The sequence below is a fragment of the Trachurus japonicus genome, chromosome 18, assembly GCF_045865225.1.
Source record: "Trachurus japonicus isolate A0001 chromosome 18, Traja_1.0".
Taxonomy (NCBI): domain Eukaryota; kingdom Metazoa; phylum Chordata; class Actinopteri; order Carangiformes; family Carangidae; genus Trachurus; species Trachurus japonicus.
The window spans coordinates 11,007,142-11,026,891 of NC_140924.1; the positions used below are offsets into that span (position 1 = coordinate 11,007,142).

General features: G+C 39.9%; 2 protein-coding genes across 2 annotated transcripts in view; both read left to right on the top strand.

The window, feature by feature from the left end:
• The first annotated feature begins 1,027 nt into the window (after nucleotides 1-1,027).
• On the top strand, nucleotides 1,028-8,797 carry ppm1ka (protein phosphatase, Mg2+/Mn2+ dependent 1Ka). The gene is made up of 9 exons (XM_085806172.1): nucleotides 1,028-1,129; nucleotides 2,698-2,878; nucleotides 3,630-3,806; nucleotides 4,446-4,618; nucleotides 4,763-4,863; nucleotides 4,967-5,132; nucleotides 6,681-6,825; nucleotides 7,059-7,193; nucleotides 8,077-8,797. Exons 2-9 carry the CDS (start codon nucleotides 2,768-2,770, stop codon nucleotides 8,206-8,208), a joined length of 1,140 nt encoding a protein of 379 aa, XP_085662298.1. The 5' UTR covers nucleotides 1,028-1,129; nucleotides 2,698-2,767; the 3' UTR covers nucleotides 8,209-8,797.
• Nucleotides 8,798-13,238: 4,441 nt separating this feature from the next.
• Nucleotides 13,239-19,750, top strand: part of LOC146968741 (broad substrate specificity ATP-binding cassette transporter ABCG2-like) — a 19,955-nt gene continuing 13,443 nt past the window's right edge. The window contains exons 1-4 of the mRNA XM_085806257.1: nucleotides 13,239-13,439; nucleotides 14,463-14,543; nucleotides 14,651-14,781; nucleotides 18,720-18,779. Of these exons, the coding sequence (XP_085662383.1) occupies nucleotides 14,511-14,543; nucleotides 14,651-14,781; nucleotides 18,720-18,779 (224 nt within the window). The 5' untranslated portion in view covers nucleotides 13,239-13,439; nucleotides 14,463-14,510. The remainder of the gene's footprint in view (nucleotides 13,440-14,462; nucleotides 14,544-14,650; nucleotides 14,782-18,719; nucleotides 18,780-19,750) is intronic.

The following is a 19,750-nucleotide window of genomic DNA, read 5'->3' on the forward strand; positions in this document are numbered from 1 at the left end:
CTTTGGCTTTCTGCCTATTATTAATGATAATACTGATAAAACACTAGTCTTTATCTCAAACAAAATAGGAAGTAAAAGTGAGTTGAAGATAAGTGGGTTGATAGAGGAGTGCAGTGTTGCTGGCTGATCTGTGGAGGGAGCTGCAGGACCACTATACAGTAGGACTGTGTTACATCAGACAACTTAAAGACCAAATGTAATCTTGCAATATTGCATCATTGCTTTAAAGGTGGGACTAACTTTACCTGCTTTATACTGCAGAGTAGGATATAGAGCCTATTGATTAACTTTTACATTGACAACCTGATACTGCAAAGTAAGTGGTAACTACTGCTGGAAAGTAACTAAGTACTTGATTATTTTATTGTCCTAAGTACAATTTTAAGATGCATGCACTGTGCCTTCATATTTCTATTTAAACTTCTACTCTACTACATATTAGAAACACAATTGAACTAGATAAATATAAAAAATATGATCAGCTAATTTGATGTCTTATATTAGAGTTGTTATTATTATGTTCACAATGATTTTGTTATGAAAAATGCAATACAACACTGACTGGGAACTCTCTCTTCTCTGATTTGATCACTTTTGATACTTTACATTTTAATAAGATATTGAATGTGTGCAACTTTACGGTGTGTTGGTAGTTTTGTTTGGCTAAATTAGCTAATTAAATAGTTAATGTGTTAGCTAAATAGTAGGTTATAGTAAATCACGTACTACTAAGTACTAGTAGGCTACTTAAAACTTATACTTGAGTTAATATAGGCCAACTCCATTTAAAGTAAGACACTTTGCTTTAGGTAAGTAAACTTAGATGGTTTTAGAGTCACATGAGTTTGTTGTAAAGAGAGAGACTTGACGTACCTCCATTGTGACCTGGCGTGGCGCCAAAAACGAACACACCCCTGTCGAACGCTGCCGTGTTTGGTGATGACGTCGGCGCAGCTCGGGCCTCTGATTGGACAGCCGCGGCTCCGTTTAAACCCCCTCGAGCGCAGTCCCCTGGAACTCAACTTCCACAGCGCGTGGGCGACTGTCGGCTCTGGGCGGCTACTGCTGCAACAACTCTGGACACCTGTTGCCACGGAAACAGCACAGGCGGGAAAGTCACCAATAAAAGGTACGTTTTAAAAATAAAATAAAAACTACAATAACGCCATTTTAATCTTCTCTTCTACTTCAGTGCGCTAACAGTGATTGTCATTGTAATTAATGGCATTGACCTTGTCATAGTAACTCTAGTAACTGTCTTCCCTGTTATATATTTAGTAGTTATGTGCTGTCTTGTGCCGTTTGCTATTTAGTTATTTTTTGGTTATTTATTTGGGTTTTTTAATGCATTTACCTATAACTATTTGAGCTGCATACTCTCTCTTGTGGTTGTGGTTTCACCTCAGGTGATGGCACACCTATAGAAATATGTGTAGGTAATTGAGCAACATTTTCTATTACAAAACCCTGCCAGAGAGCGCTTATGTAACTCACATCCTCAAAACTCACATGAAAACCTCTTACTAGTCACAAAATGTACATTTCTTTTGAGAACGTAGGCCAATCCTTTAAGTATGTCTCTTTAGTTTGTTTTAGTTTTGTTTTTTTCTGTTTTTTTTCCACATTTTATGCAATATTTTGGTCTGGTTATGGTCACATTTAAACTAGTGGTACATACATATAGTAAATAAACATGGTTGAGCAGCAAAATTCTTTATTTTTAAAATCTGTTTGCAGAAAAAAATAGAGAAAAAGAATGGTTTGTTGTTATCTGAACTTCTGTCATGGTTGTATCTGTGGTCAGTTTCTTGAGCCCCTTAAGTGTGGACCCAAATACGAATGTGCATGTGCATTGTTATGTTTTGTCAACAGCAAGGGGTCACATGTGTGTTAGTAGGTACACACTGTTCTGCAGCTCATGTAAAGGGTCTATGCACTGATTACATACAGTAGCTACCGCGTCAGCAGCATGCCTGCACCTTAGGGCTGTAGGTACATCTATCTATACCTGCTGCTGTCAGTGGGTTTGTAGTATTGATTGCAAACTTTAACCTACTCACTTTTATTTAATCTGGCAAACAACTCAAAACTGTTATTGACACTAGTGATGGCCTGGCCAAATGGCAAAGACTGCGTCACAGAGAAGTGGGGGAAAGGTGACACACTTATAGATGATATAGTTTGTTTATGTTTCCAATTCTATATCTCTGCCTCAAAGCCCTGACGCCCAAATAAAACAAAAACACGCAAAATTTGATTTTAAAATTTTCCATTTTTGTTTAAAATCTGCCTCTTTGGAGCGGAAATTTTTCATTTTAAGTAGCACTCAGTATTTTTAGAGGCTCTCCTGGGATACAGTATCTGTCCCACTTGTAATGGAGAGGACATGACGCTTCTAAAACACAGCGGGAGACAGAGATAGAGCGCTATTTATGGACCACATGTGCAAAATACAGAGGAAAGGTATGAATGCGGAAGATAACCCTCGTTAATGCCAACGCGCTTGAAAGATTAAACCTCAAACTGTTGCCAGCAGCTGAACTTCTCTCCTTTCTTGGATCTCTGTCTCTTTCTCCCTGGGTATCGGCTCTGCAGAACCCACCCACCCAAATAAACACACGTTTATTTTGGGGTTTTGGTTTCGCTCTTAGTTGCATCCCTTGTTAAATGCATCTTCTTCTTGTCCTTTAATCACAGAAATCCACTGCCCAGCCAGGTATTTCCTCCTTCTTTAAAAGATCTCGACAGCCGTTGAAGACAGTCAGCCATGTCGTCTACTGTGCTGCTGAATCTGCTGCGTTGTGGTCGCTCCACCGCCACAAGACAAACCTTCCTCGCCGTCCGGTCCTCAACAGAAACCTCCGCAGCCTCCGCACAGGTACAAACTTGTTTACATGTTAATTAAAGGGAATGTTCACCCAAAATTCAAATTTCACTCATTATCTACTCACCCTCATGTCGACTAAGGGCTGGGAGAAGTTTCAGAGTCCTCCGTGGCTTCTCTGAGTTACAGGGGGTCTCGGCGTAGCAGTGCATGTCCATATGACGGTTGCAAATGGATACCAACTGTCTTCGTGACAAAAAGACACACCAAAAAACATCCAAATACCTCCATGCTGCTCGTATGTAATGTCCGTCTTGTATTGAAGCCCCGAAATGCGAAATTGTCCCGAAAAAAATTAAATAAGTCTGTATTTCAAGCTCGTTTTGTAGCGGAAGCTTCTCGAAGCTCCTCAATTTGACGAACCGGGAAGAGGAGCTTCCGCTACAAACAAGCTTGAAATATTTGGAACAATTTTGCATTTCGGGGCTTCAATACAAGACGGACATTACATACGAGCAGCATGGAGGTATTTGGATGTTTTTTGGTGTGTCTTTTTGTTACAAAGACAGTTGGTATCCATTTGCAACCGTCATATGGACATGCACTGCTACGCCGAGACCCCCGTAACTCAGAGAAGCCACGGAGGACTCTGAAACTTCTCCCAGCCCTTAGTCCACATGACATGAGGGTGAGTAGATAATGAGTGAAATTTCAATCTCGGGTGAACTATCGCTTTAATTTATTCCTGTTGTTCAGTGATGCAGAAAAAAAGAAGGAAACCAATAATGGATCTTTTGTGTGCCAGGTGGGCGGGGCGTTGTTGGGCGTGGTCGGCGTACGTCGGGCCAGTGGCGCCGTCCGATTCGACAGTGACGGTACTGGTCAGCCGGTCACATGGGACTCGTTTGGGATCTGGGACAACAGGATAGAAGAACCAATACTGCTGCCGTCCAGTATCAGATATGGAAAACCAATCCCACAGGTAACTGGATGGATGGACGGATGGATGGATGAATGGATGGATGGATGGATGGATGGACGGATAGATAGATAGATACATACATAGATAGATACATAGATACATAGATGGATAGATGGATAGATGGATAATAGATACATAGACACATACATAGATAGATACATAGATACATAGATACATAGATGGATGGATAGATAGATAGATAGATAGATAGATAGATAGATAGATAGATAGATAGATAGATAGATAGATACATAGATACATACATAGATAGATACATAGATACATAGATGGATAGATGGATAGATAGATAGATAGATAGATAGATAGATAGATACATACATACATACATACATACATACATACATAGATAGATAGATACATAGATACATACATAGATAGATGGATGGACACATGGATGGAGGGATAGATAGATAGATAGATAGATAGATAGATAGATAGATAGATAGATGGATACATAGATGGATACATACATAGATAGATGAATGGACACATGGATGGATGGACACATGGATAGATAGATAGATAGATAGATAGATAGATAGATAGATAGATAGATAGATAGATAGATAGATAGATAGATAGACATGTGTAGCTAATGAGCTGTTTTTATTTTTCCAGCTCAGTCTGTCTCGGGTCGGCAGTGCGTCCGTTTTGGGTCTGAGGAAGCAGAACGAGGACCGTCTCCGTTTTTCCCGTATCAACGACAACCTGTTGTACTTTGCGGTGTTCGACGGCCACGGCGGTCCACACGCTGCCGACTACTGCTACACATTCATGGAGAAATTCATCAGGTTGATATTTTTTATTAACTTCACTTTGATTCTGTAAAGCACTTTGTTTTACATCGTTTGTTTGAAAAGTGGTGCGTGAAAGAAAAATCACGACTAATTGGTTGATTGACTAACTGATAATGAATGTTTGTGATTTCTCCACAGAGAAGCTTTGGAGGAGGAAGACAATCTGGAGAAAGTTTTAAAGAAAGCCTTTTTAGACACCGACAAAGCTTTGTACACACACCTGAGCTACTTCAACAAAGGTGAGTAACTGAGTATATAAAACTACAAGTACAACCAAGTAAAAAAGACCTCAAAAAGTGAATAAAAAGGTGTTCAGCTGTTCTTCCCTCTCTTCCTCCCCAGCCTCCTTCCTGACGGCCGGCACGACGGCGACGGTTGCGTTGCTACGAGACGGGATAGAGCTGGTGGTCGGCAGCGTCGGCGACAGTCGGGCGATGCTGTGCAGGAAGGGACGAGCCAACAAACTCACGACGGACCACACACCGGACCGCAAGGACGAGAGACACCGGTACACACTGTCCCACTCTCGTTTTAACAGCGTCACAAAGTCACGTCATATTCAACCTTTAAGTACAGTACAGTACGGACATCGAAGAACATGGTACTATAAATAAATACAGAACAAAGTTTGAAATACTGCGTTACATAATCAGTTCATCTTAACTTTTCAACATACCAGAGAAAATCAGTCACCATTTTGATCATTTCTTTGTGAAAGACAAGAAAGATTAGATTTAAGGTGTGTTTGAAGGGGAAGTTGGCAAAAGAACAGTGGTGCATTCACTGACAGGTCAAGGAAGGAAAAAAAAAAGATGACAGAAACTTCGACAGAAAAACAAAGGACAACAGACGGAAGCTCTGTTCACATGAAACTAGCTTCTTCTTCCTCTTCCTTGTGGAGAATCAAACTTGAGAGATTTGTTGGGACTTGATCAAAAACCCTGAGTTGAAAGTGGGCCAGCAGCATACTGGTGGAGCTGCAGGCTTCAGGTTTCCCTCCAGCGGCCGCCGCTCAGCTCGCCGTTTATTAATAGACTCTACAGTATGTTGGACTGTTGGGCCGACGGCTGGCAGCGAGTCAGTGCCTTGCTCAAGGACACTCCCGCATACATCTGACAGACAGGTTTGGGTTTCCCTGCGGCCTCAGGCAGCCGGGGTTATGTAACAAAAGAACGAGGATTATATATATATATAAACTTGGACGCCACCCAAACAGCCGTCAACGCGTCAGGCTGTGACCTACAGAAAGTCAGAGAGTCGTTATATAACATTCGCTAACGTCAATAAGAAGTAGAAGTAGGTGACCTGCGTTGACTCTGGACGATCACTCAGTACGTTTACATGACACTTGAAAAAACCGAATTATTGCCTTAATCCGACTATAACTGGACAACTGAAGTGCATGTAAACACCTTAGTCCGACTGAAATCGGAGTTGGAGAACTCCGATTATAAGACACCCAGATAATGCGATTGGAATTTGATTTTCTCCGTCATGTAAACACCTTAGTCGGAGTATAACTGGACAATGCATGAGCGCTGCTCCACAACCGTAGAGACGGCACCAAGTGGAGCACAGAAGCCGCCCGAACCCCGCAAAGTAAAGAAAAAAACCCAACATCAGCGCCGAGTCAATGCATTTCACACAGCGCAACCAGCCAGATTGTTTTATTAGAGAGAGAGAGAGAGAGAGAGAGAGAGAGAGGAAAAAGGAAGCCTGTATCCTATTCTCAGCGTTAATCCGGCCCAGACTGACGCGTCTGGTCAGGAACTGCAGTTGAGAATTTATTATTACGCTCACTAAGTTGTTTATATTCAGTTTTTTACGAGGTGACAGAAAAGTCAACAGGACAGGCGGCGTATTAACCCACTGAAACAACGGGTGACGCCGCATGAGGGGGCGGACCCCGTCAGTTATTCGGTTTTCTCAGTTGCATGTAAATTGAGACAAGGGCAGAAGTCCGATTAGACGCCAAAATCGAATTTTGAGCATAGCTCGATTAAGCTCTGCATGTAAACGTACTGACTGACCCCGAGTCTGTTTTTTTCCTGTTCAGGATCCAGAAGTTCGGCGGCTACGTGACGTGGAACAGCGTGGGCCAGGCCAACGTCAACGGGCGGCTCGCCATGACTCGCAGCATCGGAGACTTCCACCTGAAATCCAACGGCGTCATCGCTGAGCCAGACACGCGCCGGCTAAACGTGAGTCGCAGCCTTCGCCAACATTTTTTTTTAGAGATGTGTCCGAGCGGGGAAAAAGGTCGAGAGCCGCCGATCTGTTCAGTTTTTATTCATATCCCGAGGGAAATTGAATTTGCAGCAAGCATTACAAACACAAGACAAAAAAACAGCATCCAAGACATCGACATGTCACTAGCCACAACAAAAAAACGACTCCTGTAAACTCGTCGTCTTGTTTGCCTCCCCTCCAACAGATTCACCACGCCAGCGACTCCTTCCTCGCCCTGACCACAGACGGCATCAACTTCCTGCTGAGCGACCAGGAGATCTGCGACGCCATCAACCAGTGCCACGACCCCACAGAAGCGGCGGACGTCATCGCTCAGCAGGTAAGACGACGTGTCTCGACGAATCTCGCCGCTTATGTCAAGCCATTTTAACATTTAAAAGCCAGACTGGATATGTGTTGCAGATATTATAGGTAATTATAGGTATTATAGGTCAAAAAAATTATTTCCGATATCGGCAACTACATTCTTCCTGTCCACAATTGTTATTTCAGATATCCACAACTACGTTCTTCCTAGGACAAATGACGTCACTTTTGCCATTCATGTGTATGGGGTTTGTCATTACAGATATCTACAATTCAGTTGCAGATATCCGCTATGTGAATTACGGATATCTGTAACTGAATTACAACTGGTACTAATCCCAGTTTAAGATATCTACAATTTGATTCTGACTAGTCATAATTCCAGTTCAAGATATCTTTAATTCACCTCAAGTAAAGATATCTACATGTCCCTTTTCAGATATCTTAAATTAAGTTTTGACTCGGCGAAATGACGTTGTAGATATCTCAAACTGGGATTAGGAATAGTCGTAATTCAGTTACAGATATCCGTAATTCACATAGCGAATATCTGCAACTGAATTGTAGATATCTGTAATGATAAATCCCATACACATGAATGGCAAAAGTGACGTCATTTGTCCTAGGAAGAACGTAGTTGTGGATCTAAAATGTTCTTCTTGACAAGGAGGCAATACTGAATTACAGATATCTTGAATGAAAAATCGAGCTATTCAAAATGTAGTTACGACTGGTCAGAAAGACGTTGTTGATATCTACAATGTTAATTCCGGATAGTCAAACTTAGCTTTTAAATGTTAAATCCGCTTGCCATACGCCGCTCGTTCTTTTACGGTCTTGTTTTTGAAGTCGGCTGACGACGTGACGTGCTGTTGTGTTGTGTTGTTTTTTTGAAGGCGTTACAGTACGGCTCCGAGGACAACTCCACCATCATCATCGTCCCCTTCGGCGCCTGGGGGAAACAACAGAGCTCCACCGCCGGCTACAGCATGAGCAGGAACTTCGCTTCGAGTGGGAGATGGGCGTAGTAGACGACACACAAACTACAAAAAAAACTACAACACACAATATTTTTTTTACGTTTACTTGAAGGACACAAACATTTTCCAAACTCTAAATCATCCGTGAATGTGCCGGACGAGGCCCCTGACTAGTCCTCGGTGTATATAGAGTGTATATTGACATATTGTACATACAGAAGGGTTTTGTGTATCGGTGTGGAGTTGTGTGGGCGTTGCATCATGTGCATGTAGAGAAATTATTTTAACGTCCCTCATTTATCGGTTCAAACTGACGATAATGTAAATTCCTACAAATTGTCAACTTGTCCAGAAGATTAAAGACTTTATCTTTAAAAGAGTTAATTATAGAGAAAAGACCAATGACAACAGAAACTGTCACAATTACAACCTTTTGGGTCTAACAGGAAGTAGAGTAGTTCATTTAAGGAGTTTAAAATCACTTGTGTACAAATATTTTAAGTTTTCTGATCAAATGAAAATGTATTTTAAAATGTTACTATGTTGCTGGGCCATGAAACAAATGACTAAATTAAAGAACGACTGTGTAGAGAAACAAAAACCAACGGCAGGATAAAATGGTTCGATCATGATAAAAGTGTTTTATTTCTTTTTACCAGCAAAGATAATTCTGGTGTCGTTATGTTTTGAAGTTTGATCTCGGAGGCAAATAAAAGTCTGTCGGCTGAGTGAAGATGAGTCAACAAACAGGAGGAGCGACCACATGAACACAACCAGACGTTTGTCAAAGTGTCTCAGACGGTGAGAGACTTTAAAACGGATACGGTACAAAATGTGCTCGTTGGAGCTGGATCACTGAAGTGTTTTCAAACAGGACACGAATAAAGGTTGAAATGTTCAACTGGAACTGCACTTGAGTTTTTTTTTTATATTTGATCATCATTCCTCTGATATACAGTAAGTCCACCAGCCAGGACACCACACACTGATATAATGGATTTGGTCTAATTTAGATTTCAGCACAGTTGAGGCTCTTTCACACCACAGGGACGTATTTTTACGGTGAATAATAAATAGTTGCTGCTTTAAACAGATTTAATTGATGACGTGGAGGCAAAGAACCACCTGACGGAAAGCGAAACATTGGTTTATAATTGTCGCATCTGTTGAATATTCACATTGCCGCCTGTGTGAATGGTTTTGATGCAAAATATTCACAATTTAATGTCTTTTATTTGTTACGTCCCCGATGTGTAAGTAAGTAAATTTTATTTGTATAGCACTTTTCATAGAAGGGGTTCACAAAGTGCTTCACAACAGAATCAGGAAATCGCAAGGTACAGGGAGTAAAACAAGAATACACAGTTAAAATACAGAGGAGCATAAAAACATAACAGTATAAAACAGAATTAAGACAAAAACCCAAAAAAACTACCCCTACGTAAAAGCTTGTCAAAACAGCAGAGTCTTCAGATCCTTTTTAAAAGACTCAATGGAGTTTAAAGTGCGTAAGGACAGTGGCCTTAATACACTGAAAATTTGTAAATCAATCAATAAAAAGTGATTTTTTTTAATAATCAATCATTTTTCAAGCAAAAAGAATGAATAATCATTTGATTTTAGCTTTTCAGAGAAGATTTGGTAGGGTAGCTATCAGGCCTGTCCAGACATGCTGGCTAAAATAGCTAAAACCTGATCTTGACTAAACTCACTCCTCAGACTTTCATCCGGGGAAACAAAAGGTAAGGAGGTAACGTTTTCTTTTGTTTGTATGGATATAAGGAATTATTTTAATCCTACGCACCTGTTGCTATGACTATTGACATACGATCTCTTCGTCGTTAGCTTAGCACGATCGTTAGCTTAGCCTGGATGTTAGCATGGTCATTAGCAACACAAAATTGGCGGTCCAGTTCATAGATATAGAAACGTTTCTATAGAGTGCCGAAGCGGAAGCAGGAAGTAACGGCCCCATGGGTCCTCAATTCGGAAAAAGTCTCCATACGAATGAACGGGAGTCCAAGTTTTATTTCGTGATCCGATTGAATTGCGTCATGACAAAAAAATATGTCCTCTACCTGTTTAAAACATCACGTTTCATGCTGAGAAATCAGCAGTTTATCGTAAGACTATTGTAAAATAAAATTCCGAAGAGTCCACAACCAGAAAGACTACAGGTCGCGTAGGTTAGTGATGTGCAGATCGATACTAAAATATCGATACTTCCGATACCAGGTCTGTATGCTCTAGAATCGATACTCAAATGAAAATATTGATACTTTTGATACTTCAGTCATTTGTGGTTAGGCATATCATTAACAGGAACATAGTGGAAAGTAACTAAACTATTCAGATCTTGTCTAAATGACCAGCGGTCGGTGGGAACTACTTTTTCTTCCACCTGGGTGAGTGCGTAACGCGTAAGCTGCTCACAAAGTCAGTCTACCTCAATATAGTTCAGAGTTTAAAATAAATACGTTAGGCTACTCTGAAGTCTTGCATCCTTAGGAAGCTATGACTTGAAATACAGTACTTTTTATTTTATTTTATTAGATTTACCAGGCACATTAGATGCATTTGCACAAAGTATCGGTATCGGATCGGTATCGCCGATACCAGCCTGAATTTTACTCAGTATCGGATCAGAAAGGAAATTTGTGGTATCGAACATCACCAGCGTAGGTGACGTCACACACCAAATGCCGCCCTTTCCTGTGTCAGTTGGTGACGTATTTTTAGTGGGAGACAAGATTTGTAGTCCGCAGAGCGTCGTCACACAAGATACATTCTTCTGTTGCCGTTTTACGATAAGCTGCTGATTTCTCGGCATGAAACGTGATTTTTTTAAACAGGTAGAGGACATATTTTTTTGTCATGGCGCAATTCAAACGGATCATGAAATAAAACTTGGACTCCCGTTCATTCGTATGGAGACTTTTTTCGAATTGAGGACCCATGGGGCTGCTTCCGCTTCGGCACTCTATATATACAGTATATAGGCTACTCTATATCTACGGTCCAGTTCCCTCTCAGTGTTGTTGTGTGAGTCCTGGTCGATTGACAGCTCATCTCTCCCTCAGGCGTCCAATAGCGTTGCAGGAATTTCCCGCCTTCCTGTTCTGGAAGGAGGCACTGGTGGAGGCGTTGATTGGCAAATGCATAAACCAAAACACTAAATTCTTCACGTGACCACAAGGTGACACACATACGCACACATACACACATGTGAAGTCAAATATGTGTCAGTGACTGAAAATACCCGCTAACGTGACGACACACGACACTTTGACACACACACTAGAACTTGACCCACAAAAGCTTGTGACCAACTGCGTGTGTGTGTTGACCTTCACCAAATATTGTTTAGTCAGTACTTGTCTGTGTGTGTGTGCGTGTGTGTAGTAGGAGTGTAGTAGGTGTGTTCCAACTTCCAACCAGCAACAAGGTTAAACAAACAGCCTGAGCCACGTGAGTGCATGTGCATGTGCATGTGCTGTTTAAACACTGAGCTTCATAAATACTGATGCACAACAAGAGCACAATGAATTAAAAACAAGTTTTTTAGTGAATTTGATTTCATATTTTTAAATATTAAAATGCCAAACAACATTTTGGAGGTTCAGAAATCAACAGATTTTGTGTTGAACGTTAAAAAAATATATGACATGATCTATCAGCACTGTTGTTTTCACTAGTCACCAGTAGATGGAGATAAGTCCATGCATAATAAATGTGTATTACATCGACATGAGGTAGATTGAACATGCAAAGTGCTTTTAACAAAATAAAAGAACACAAAGTAAAATGTTCAAATAAAAAAATAAAAAATAATAAAATGGAGAGCAAATAGAAACAGAAGAGTTGTTTCTAGTCTTTCTGACCTATATAAACTAAAAACGTGGTAATAATAGTAATTTTAACCTTTAATGACAGTCAATATATTAATTTTCATGGACCTGTAAATGCCTAAAAAATACAAGAGGATCTAATGGGATGTTCCACAAATAACCTTCTTATTGTATTTTTAATATTAGATTTTGGTCCAAAGTTTGCTTTTTATTTTTTATTTTTTAGCAGTTTCATAACTCTGTGAAAGGACCCAATGTTGTTATCTTGAGGTGGAAGTGCTGCAGTTCTGTGGTTTGACCGGCAGAGGGGGCTGAGATGTTGTATCTATGATGATGTAAAAAAAGAAAAAAAAAAAGAACTGGATATTTATAATTTACATTCCTAGTTTAAATTTTTGCCTGTGTTCAATCACATCTCTACATCACATGGTCCTAAATAGTCTAACTTAAGTTATCTTTAACTCTTTGGGATTTTGTGTTATTGCCCAGGAAAACACATTTGTGACATGTTTTTTTTGTCTGTTTTAAAACTAGATTTGACGCTTTCTTTTTTAAAAACTTTATTTATTTTGCTTTTGATTGAACTTGAAGGCTGCAAAGTAAATACAGAAAGCATAACCTCAGGATCTGGCCCATCTCTTACCCTCTGTTCATTTTGTTTCCCCCTCCCTCTTCTGTGTTCTCGGGCTGGGTGGGGCTTCTGCCATCTCTCTCCCTCACACCTGCCAGTCATCAGTTTCTGATTGCCAGTCTGTCGTCAACCCTCTCGTACCTGGCCACCTGCCTCCTCAGTTCACCTCAAAACTTACTATAATACTAAAACCATATATATGACAATGATAAAACCCTATAGTCCCTCATTAAAATTCTTTGTTTCCATCATAAAAAGTGCTAAAGGCAACCGCAAATTATGGCAAAATTTAAAAAACTACTAAGCAAACACAATAAACTGGAAACTAAAGCTCTCAAACTAGATGTGAACAATGCCCTTAAGGATCCCACTGCGGTGGCTAATACTTTTTATAGATACAGTAGCTTTACTAGAATAAATTAAAACATTATTATTTATTTATTTTTTGTTAATTTAGGTTGGTTAAAAAAAAAGTTATGTTTGGTGGTATGTGGTATTTAAAATCAGGATTCGAAAGCAGGATTTCCTTCACACTGAGGAACTGAAATAAAGATTTAAATACTCACAGCTCTCGTGTGGAGAGAGAGTGTGAGTCACACACTGTCAGCTGCCCTTCTGCCTACTTCTCTTATCTCGCCTTCAGTCATAAAACTGGGCTTATAACACACACACACTCCACAAGCTGCTCTCACACACACATTGATCTGTGGAGTCAGTGTCCACACACTCTCCTGGTCAGTGTCCTGTCCCTTGGATTTCTGTCGGGAGCTGTTTTCACTGGGATTTTCTGTCTACAGGAGGTACAGTACGACATAAACTTCTATTTTTAACTTTAGTGTTTGGAAAGTGGAGTTTTATTAGTGCTTTTATGAAGATAAAGCTGAAGGTTCAAGTTCAAGACCAGCAAGAGGATTGTTATTGACTGGAGAGTGTTGTTAGCAGAGCAGAAATAGGAGGTCAATTAATGAATAATTAATCAATACGTTGCAGATGCACAACATGAAGCTTTAACTTATGTGCACAATATTTGCCCTTAAGGCTTTGTTGGAGTTTAAGACCTTTTGTTTGATTTTCAGCAGCGTCACACCAGATTGATCTTCAGCAAAATAGTTTGCAACCAGTCAAATGCGGAAGCTACAGTTACCAAAAAAACAAAAACATGCCAAAAATCCTGAATACATGGAGGGAGATACAGTTGAACTGGACCCTGAAGATTCAGTGTTTGCATTTTGTTTTTTTTTAACAACAGCCAACATTGTTTTTTTTTTGTTTTTTTTTTTAAACTATGGCCAGATAAACAGAAACAAAAATGTAATCATTTTTGTAAAGGTTTTGACCTAGGCGTTCGTAAACAACCTCAACCAGAATGGTCCTGGATCAGATTAATCATTTATAGCAATAAGAAATTAACTGTTGGGGAAAAAAACTATCTAAAGGTCAAGTAGTAGGCTATTGGTCAGTGTTATAAAAAAAATTATAAACAAAAGGCTATGAGGAATAGCCTGTATGTATATTATGGAAACTGAAAGTGTAAACTTCAAACTATAGGACCAGCTTAAACTCTGATCTGATCTCATATCATACAATTGTACAAAAATTAAAGTTTGCTCATAATTATAAAGTAAAATTTACTGTTGCACGTAGTGGGCTGGCTAGCTGGGTTCGCTAACATTAATGGTTTGTTGACATTATAGATTTGTCAATCTTAGCAGTTTAGTGTAAACCAAATAAAAACACGGTTTAATTTGCTTTTTTGAAGGTAGCTTGAATTTAATATTTTGGTTTCTATAAGAATCGTTCGTAACGGTGAAATGTTTCTTCAGTGTTTCCTGTTCCGTGGACGGAGAGAGGTTGAGGAGACCTGTGAAACAATGGAGTATTCAAATGGAGCCTCGAAACACCAGGTACCTTTCAACCCCTTTTCCTTTTTTGCTAATGATATTAGACGTATTTGAAAAATGTTCGCAAATTTCAGGGTTTTTGAGTGAATTAATTGTTGTTGCTTTTTCAGCCTGCAGCTTCGGGCCAACAGCGGCAAGGCGCCACGGTCAGCTTCCACAACATTCACTACAAAGTGACACAGGGAGGAAGCTGTTTTTGTCGGAAGAAGGCCACGACCAAAGACATCCTCGTCGACCTCAAGTGAGTTGGGATGGATGGATGGATTGAAATGAGCTACCGAACAAAACTTGCTTTTATAAACTATTAAAACTGCTCCTGCCATTTTAAAAAAAACAAACAAACACAACTTTACCTGTATGCTATGAGGAAAATGTTGGTACGAAAATTAAAACGCCACCATATCATCATAGTATAAGAGTTTTTTTGATCAAAATTGACCCAATTTGGTGGAAAAGTTGAATTTAAATGTTTAAATTCATAATTTTAAATAATGGTGTGAAATCAGATTCATTTGGACATTAAAGCCAGTTCCAGGGTCCATGAGTTTGGTAAACTGAGGCTGCTCAGTCTCTAGTCATTGTGTTAGCTTGCGTACGTGCCGGCAGGAGTTCACCTGGGAGGCCAACGTGACTCGATCAAGGCCTGCGTGGATCAAACACACACACACACACACACACTCAAATCTGGAGGCAAAGGAAGGAAGTTTGTTTTGTCAGGAGACTCAGGTTCCCACTTTCCTTCTATGACACACACACATACATCGGCTACAGAAGCTGGTCAGAAAACAATGACTCTGGGCTTGAATCAACAAACAGACGCAGTGGCAGGATGCTGAATTGCCTCCATATTTTTTGCAACACGACTCAGTGAGAAAATCCAGGGTGCAAAATGTTGTGTTTTTCGCCAAACCACACACAAAAAAAATCCTGTTTAACGTCGTATTTTTGCCGCTAACAATGCTAGCATCATAGTAGCTAGCGGGCAGCAAGACGATCCCAGACTGAAATATCTGAACAACCGTTGGACACAGTGGCATGAAATTTGGCACAGACATTTATTCCTACTTTTTGACCAAATACCTGTAAAACAAAAGACCTTTTCATCAATGAATGTCAAGATCCTACGATTAAGACGGGGAACACGGTCAGCGTTAGCTAGCTAGCTACTAGGTATAGGTAGCCTAGCCTACTAGCAGAGCCGATTGTTTAGATTTATTCATTCATTCAAATGTTTTTTAGAGTTCAAAGAGAATTTCAGTTTCAAATGTCTCTGAACAATTTTGTGCATCACTCCCATACACAAATATTAAAGGGATAGTTCACCCAAAATTCAAATTTCACTCATTATCTACTCACCCTCATGTCGACTAAGAGCTGTGAGAATTTTCAGAGTCCTCCGTGCCTTCTCTGAGTTACGGGGGGGCTCTGTGCAGCAGTATTTGTCCATATAATGGTTGTGAATGGATACCAACTTTCTTCGTCCAAAAAGACACACCAAAAAACATCCAAATACCTCCACACTGCTCGTCTGTAATGTCCCTCTTGAATTGAAGCCTCAACATGAGAAATTGTTCCGAAAAAAATTAAATAAGTCTATATTTTAAGCTTGTTTGTAGCGGAAACTCCCAGTGTCTCAGTTCACTGCTCTTCCTGTGTCAGTGCAAATCCGGTGGAACAATTTCTCATGTTGGGGCTTCAATACAAAAGGGACATTACAGACAAGCACTATGGAGGTATTTGGATGTTTTTTGGTGTGTCTTTTTGGATGAAGAAAGTTGGTATCCATTGACAACCGAGGACTCTGAAACTTCTCACAGCTCTTAGTCGACATGAGGGTGAGTAGATAATGAGTTAAATTTGAATTTTGGGTGAACTATCCCTTTAATGAATCAGTTTATTTTCACATTTAAGAATTTGCCAAACAAACCCAACCCCAGATTTACTGTCGAGTTTCACTCTGTAAGGGTTTTATCTAAAGAGCCTTGAGCTCGATACTGGGTGTTATGATTTGGCACCGTACAAATAAAGTTGAGTTTAATTGAAACACCAACAACACCTGACCGCAACCCATCATGTCCTTGATTGCACTCTGTTTTAAAACGCCCAAGGTCTTTGATTATGTACTGTATGGCTGTTATGAAAAATGTAATTGGTCAAAGTGCAGAGCTTGCATGTGTTTGCATGTGTACAGTTTACAGCTGGTGGTATCACAGGTATTTTATTGTTCGGTGTTGTGTGTAATCATTGACCAGCCTGAGTCAAAGTTGAAGGAGGATTCAGCCTCATGCAGCCTGCTCTTTGTTTCACAGAGACGTTTTACTGCATCAGTCGATCGGTATACACGTGTGAACGATGCATAACGGACAAGTTCACTGTTTATCAACTCACAGCTTATGCACATTCACCTTTTACCATCATCATTTACGATCGTGCACCGAACAATTTCACCTGCAGCTTGTCACAGGTCACGCATTCTTCCTCGCGTGATAGCGGCGACTGCGAGAGCCCCTGTTCATCTGTTATCACGAGTGGGAAGGAAGTTAAACATTTGGTTTGTAGGCTACATGTAAATATGAGGAGGTTTGTGAACACAAACTTGAGCTTCCCCTCATCCTCGCTTTCATTTCCCTCCAAGCGAGTCGGTGGGAAAATTTAACCTCTTGTCTTTCTCCGTTGGTTTAGAGATTTTGTTGGTTTTCACTTCCTGCTGTGAGTGAGAGAGAAGTTGAAATCTGCTGATTGAAAGAGAAGTGGAAAAAAATGCACCATCACTGTTTCTGTGTCATGTTTTCTAAGATTTTCTGACTAATGATCTGACGTTGGACAGGGGGAAGTCGCCTCACAGTTTTTGCACAGTCGGTAAAAAGTCAAAAGGGTTTCTCAGTAGTTTCCCCACCTCTCTACCACATGAACTCTCCCTCATTATTCACTCTGGAAAGACCCATTGAAACCCTTTTAACTTAATTGAATCATTTATAAGCTTTGTAAGTGCTACATGGCTAATGTTCAGCCATCATTTTAGAGGAAAGATAGAAGACGGTTGCTTTCCACTTCTGGGCACAGCTAATGAAATAAAGTTTAATATTGAAATCACAAAGTTTCTTCTACACAAAATTGGAATAATTATTAGGGGTGTGCCAAAAAATCGATTCACATTAGAATCACAATTCTCATTTAATACGATTCAGAATCAATATAAAATGTCCCAAAATCGATTTTAGAAAATAAAAAAATGAAACAAATCTGCTGGCTTTCGGCCTCCATTTCCTTAGAATTTAAAAGGCAGCATGTTTAACTGCACTATTTTAAAGAGGCACTTTTAATTTTATTACTTAAACAATAGTGATATTGCTTCAACAGTTTCAACAATTCCATCTAAGCATGGATACATGTTTAAAACTCAATAAATGTGAAAAAAGACTCTTTAGTCATTCTGTCTTGCAAAGCAGACTGGAGTAGATCATGAGGATCCTTTGCACACCGATAGACTGAAGCAGAAATCATTATGAATCAAATCGTTTTGAATCGAAAATCGATTTTGAATCTAATCGTAGCCCCAAAAATCAGAATCGAATTGAATCGTGAGAAAGTAAAAGATTACCACCCCTAATAATTATCTATAAATATTAAGTAATTATTGGAATAAGGGTGGAAAGAAAGATAGAAGGAGCCATCATCTCTGAGGCAAGATAAAACTGCAGTGTCATGGTTGCAGTGTTGTAGAGTTCAGTGTCACATATGAAATTAGCTGAGCAATGATCTGAGAGAGGGAAGTATCTTCTCCCGGCACTACGACCAAAACATGAATCAACCTATTTCAAAACAGCTTCGTCAAAACCAAACTGTCGATATATTCTCGGTTCACAGGGGGGAAAAAAAAGCCACAAACACGACTTTCAGTTCCTAAGAAAACATGACGACACGACACCGGGGATCACAGAGGTCTCCGACGGTTGCCACAGAGACGCAGAACTGAAACTGAAATTGTAGATCAGAGAAAAAATATAGTCTCTTACAGACACGGCAATATTTGAGCAATATTCATCGTTATATTTAAATTAGCCCATAGCTTGGCTCTGTAGCACTATTATTGCTCATGATATTTCTTTTCTACACCGAGAACAATGTATATAATAATAATAATAAAACCATATGTTATTCCCCTTCTCTCTCTCTCAGTGGGATCATGAAGCCGGGGCTGAACGCCATCATGGGGGCGACAGGAAGCGGCAAGTCATCGTGAGTGTTGCACATAATGTGGGTGTGTGTGTTTTTTGGGTGGGTGTGATGACTGTTTTGTTTTTTTGTTTTTTTTACTAGGAACACTTAGATCAAACCTACTCAGATCATTCTGGGGTCACGGTCGAGGTTGTGGACATGTCAAGGCTTTCGCTGTAGGCGTTGTTTAATCTGGAAACGAACTGGAAAAACAAGACAGAAAACTCAGTAGTATACGTTTACATAAAAAAACAAAATCCATGTAAACATGTTTGTCCAACTGAAATCACACTGACTCACTGAAATCACACTGAAGTCACCCACATAAAGTTGGGGGTCAAATTACTCAGGTTTGCATCAATCGGACCCAAGATGGCCTCGACACATGCTCCTGCTGTGGGCTTTGACTGAAGTTGACCAAAACGTGTAACAGAAGAAATAAGCTAGAGCCTTTACTAATACTAAACTTGCTTGTCGATTGTTTCGTTGACCAGATAAAGGGCTTGTCAAGCTGTAATTGTAGTTTTACATTTTTCACATTTCACATTTTTTCAACAAAATACACCAAATTGATAAACACCAAATTCATCCTTCTTCGAAATGAACAACTTCAGTGCAGTTTCTTGCTCAACTTTTAAAGAAAATGACAAGTTTAATTCTTTCAAAGTTGATGCCAACGCCGATTCAAACGATTCCTTTGCCAAAGCCATCTTCTTGTCATGTTTTTCACCGTCGCAAGTATGTCGTCATCGCCCAACGACTCTCTAAACAGATAGAGCGCTGTGATTGGTGAACACAAACGGTGTTTGAGACTCAAAAAGTTCCTATGGCTCGTTTCTAGACCCACCTACGGAGCAAATATATTTGCTGCCGCTAGGGTGCAGCTAGATTTCTAGGCTACCAAATTGAAATATTTTGACTAAAATGTCAAGAGTTGGACCAGAATCAATTGACAACACTACTTCATACCCAAATAGTTTAGTTACTCTTTA

Bases quoted from the DNA above. Each gene is read 5' to 3' on its own strand.
- ppm1ka (XM_085806172.1), top strand. From the start codon at position 2,768: ATGTCGTCTACTGTGCTGCTGAATCTGCTGCGTTGTGGTCGCTCCACC. The intron at 2,879-3,629 runs GTACAAACTTGT...TTTGTGTGCCAG, and splicing joins CCTCCGCAGCCTCCGCACAG to GTGGGCGGGGCGTTGTTGGG. The intron at 5,133-6,680 runs GTACACACTGTC...TTTCCTGTTCAG, and splicing joins CGCAAGGACGAGAGACACCG to GATCCAGAAGTTCGGCGGCT.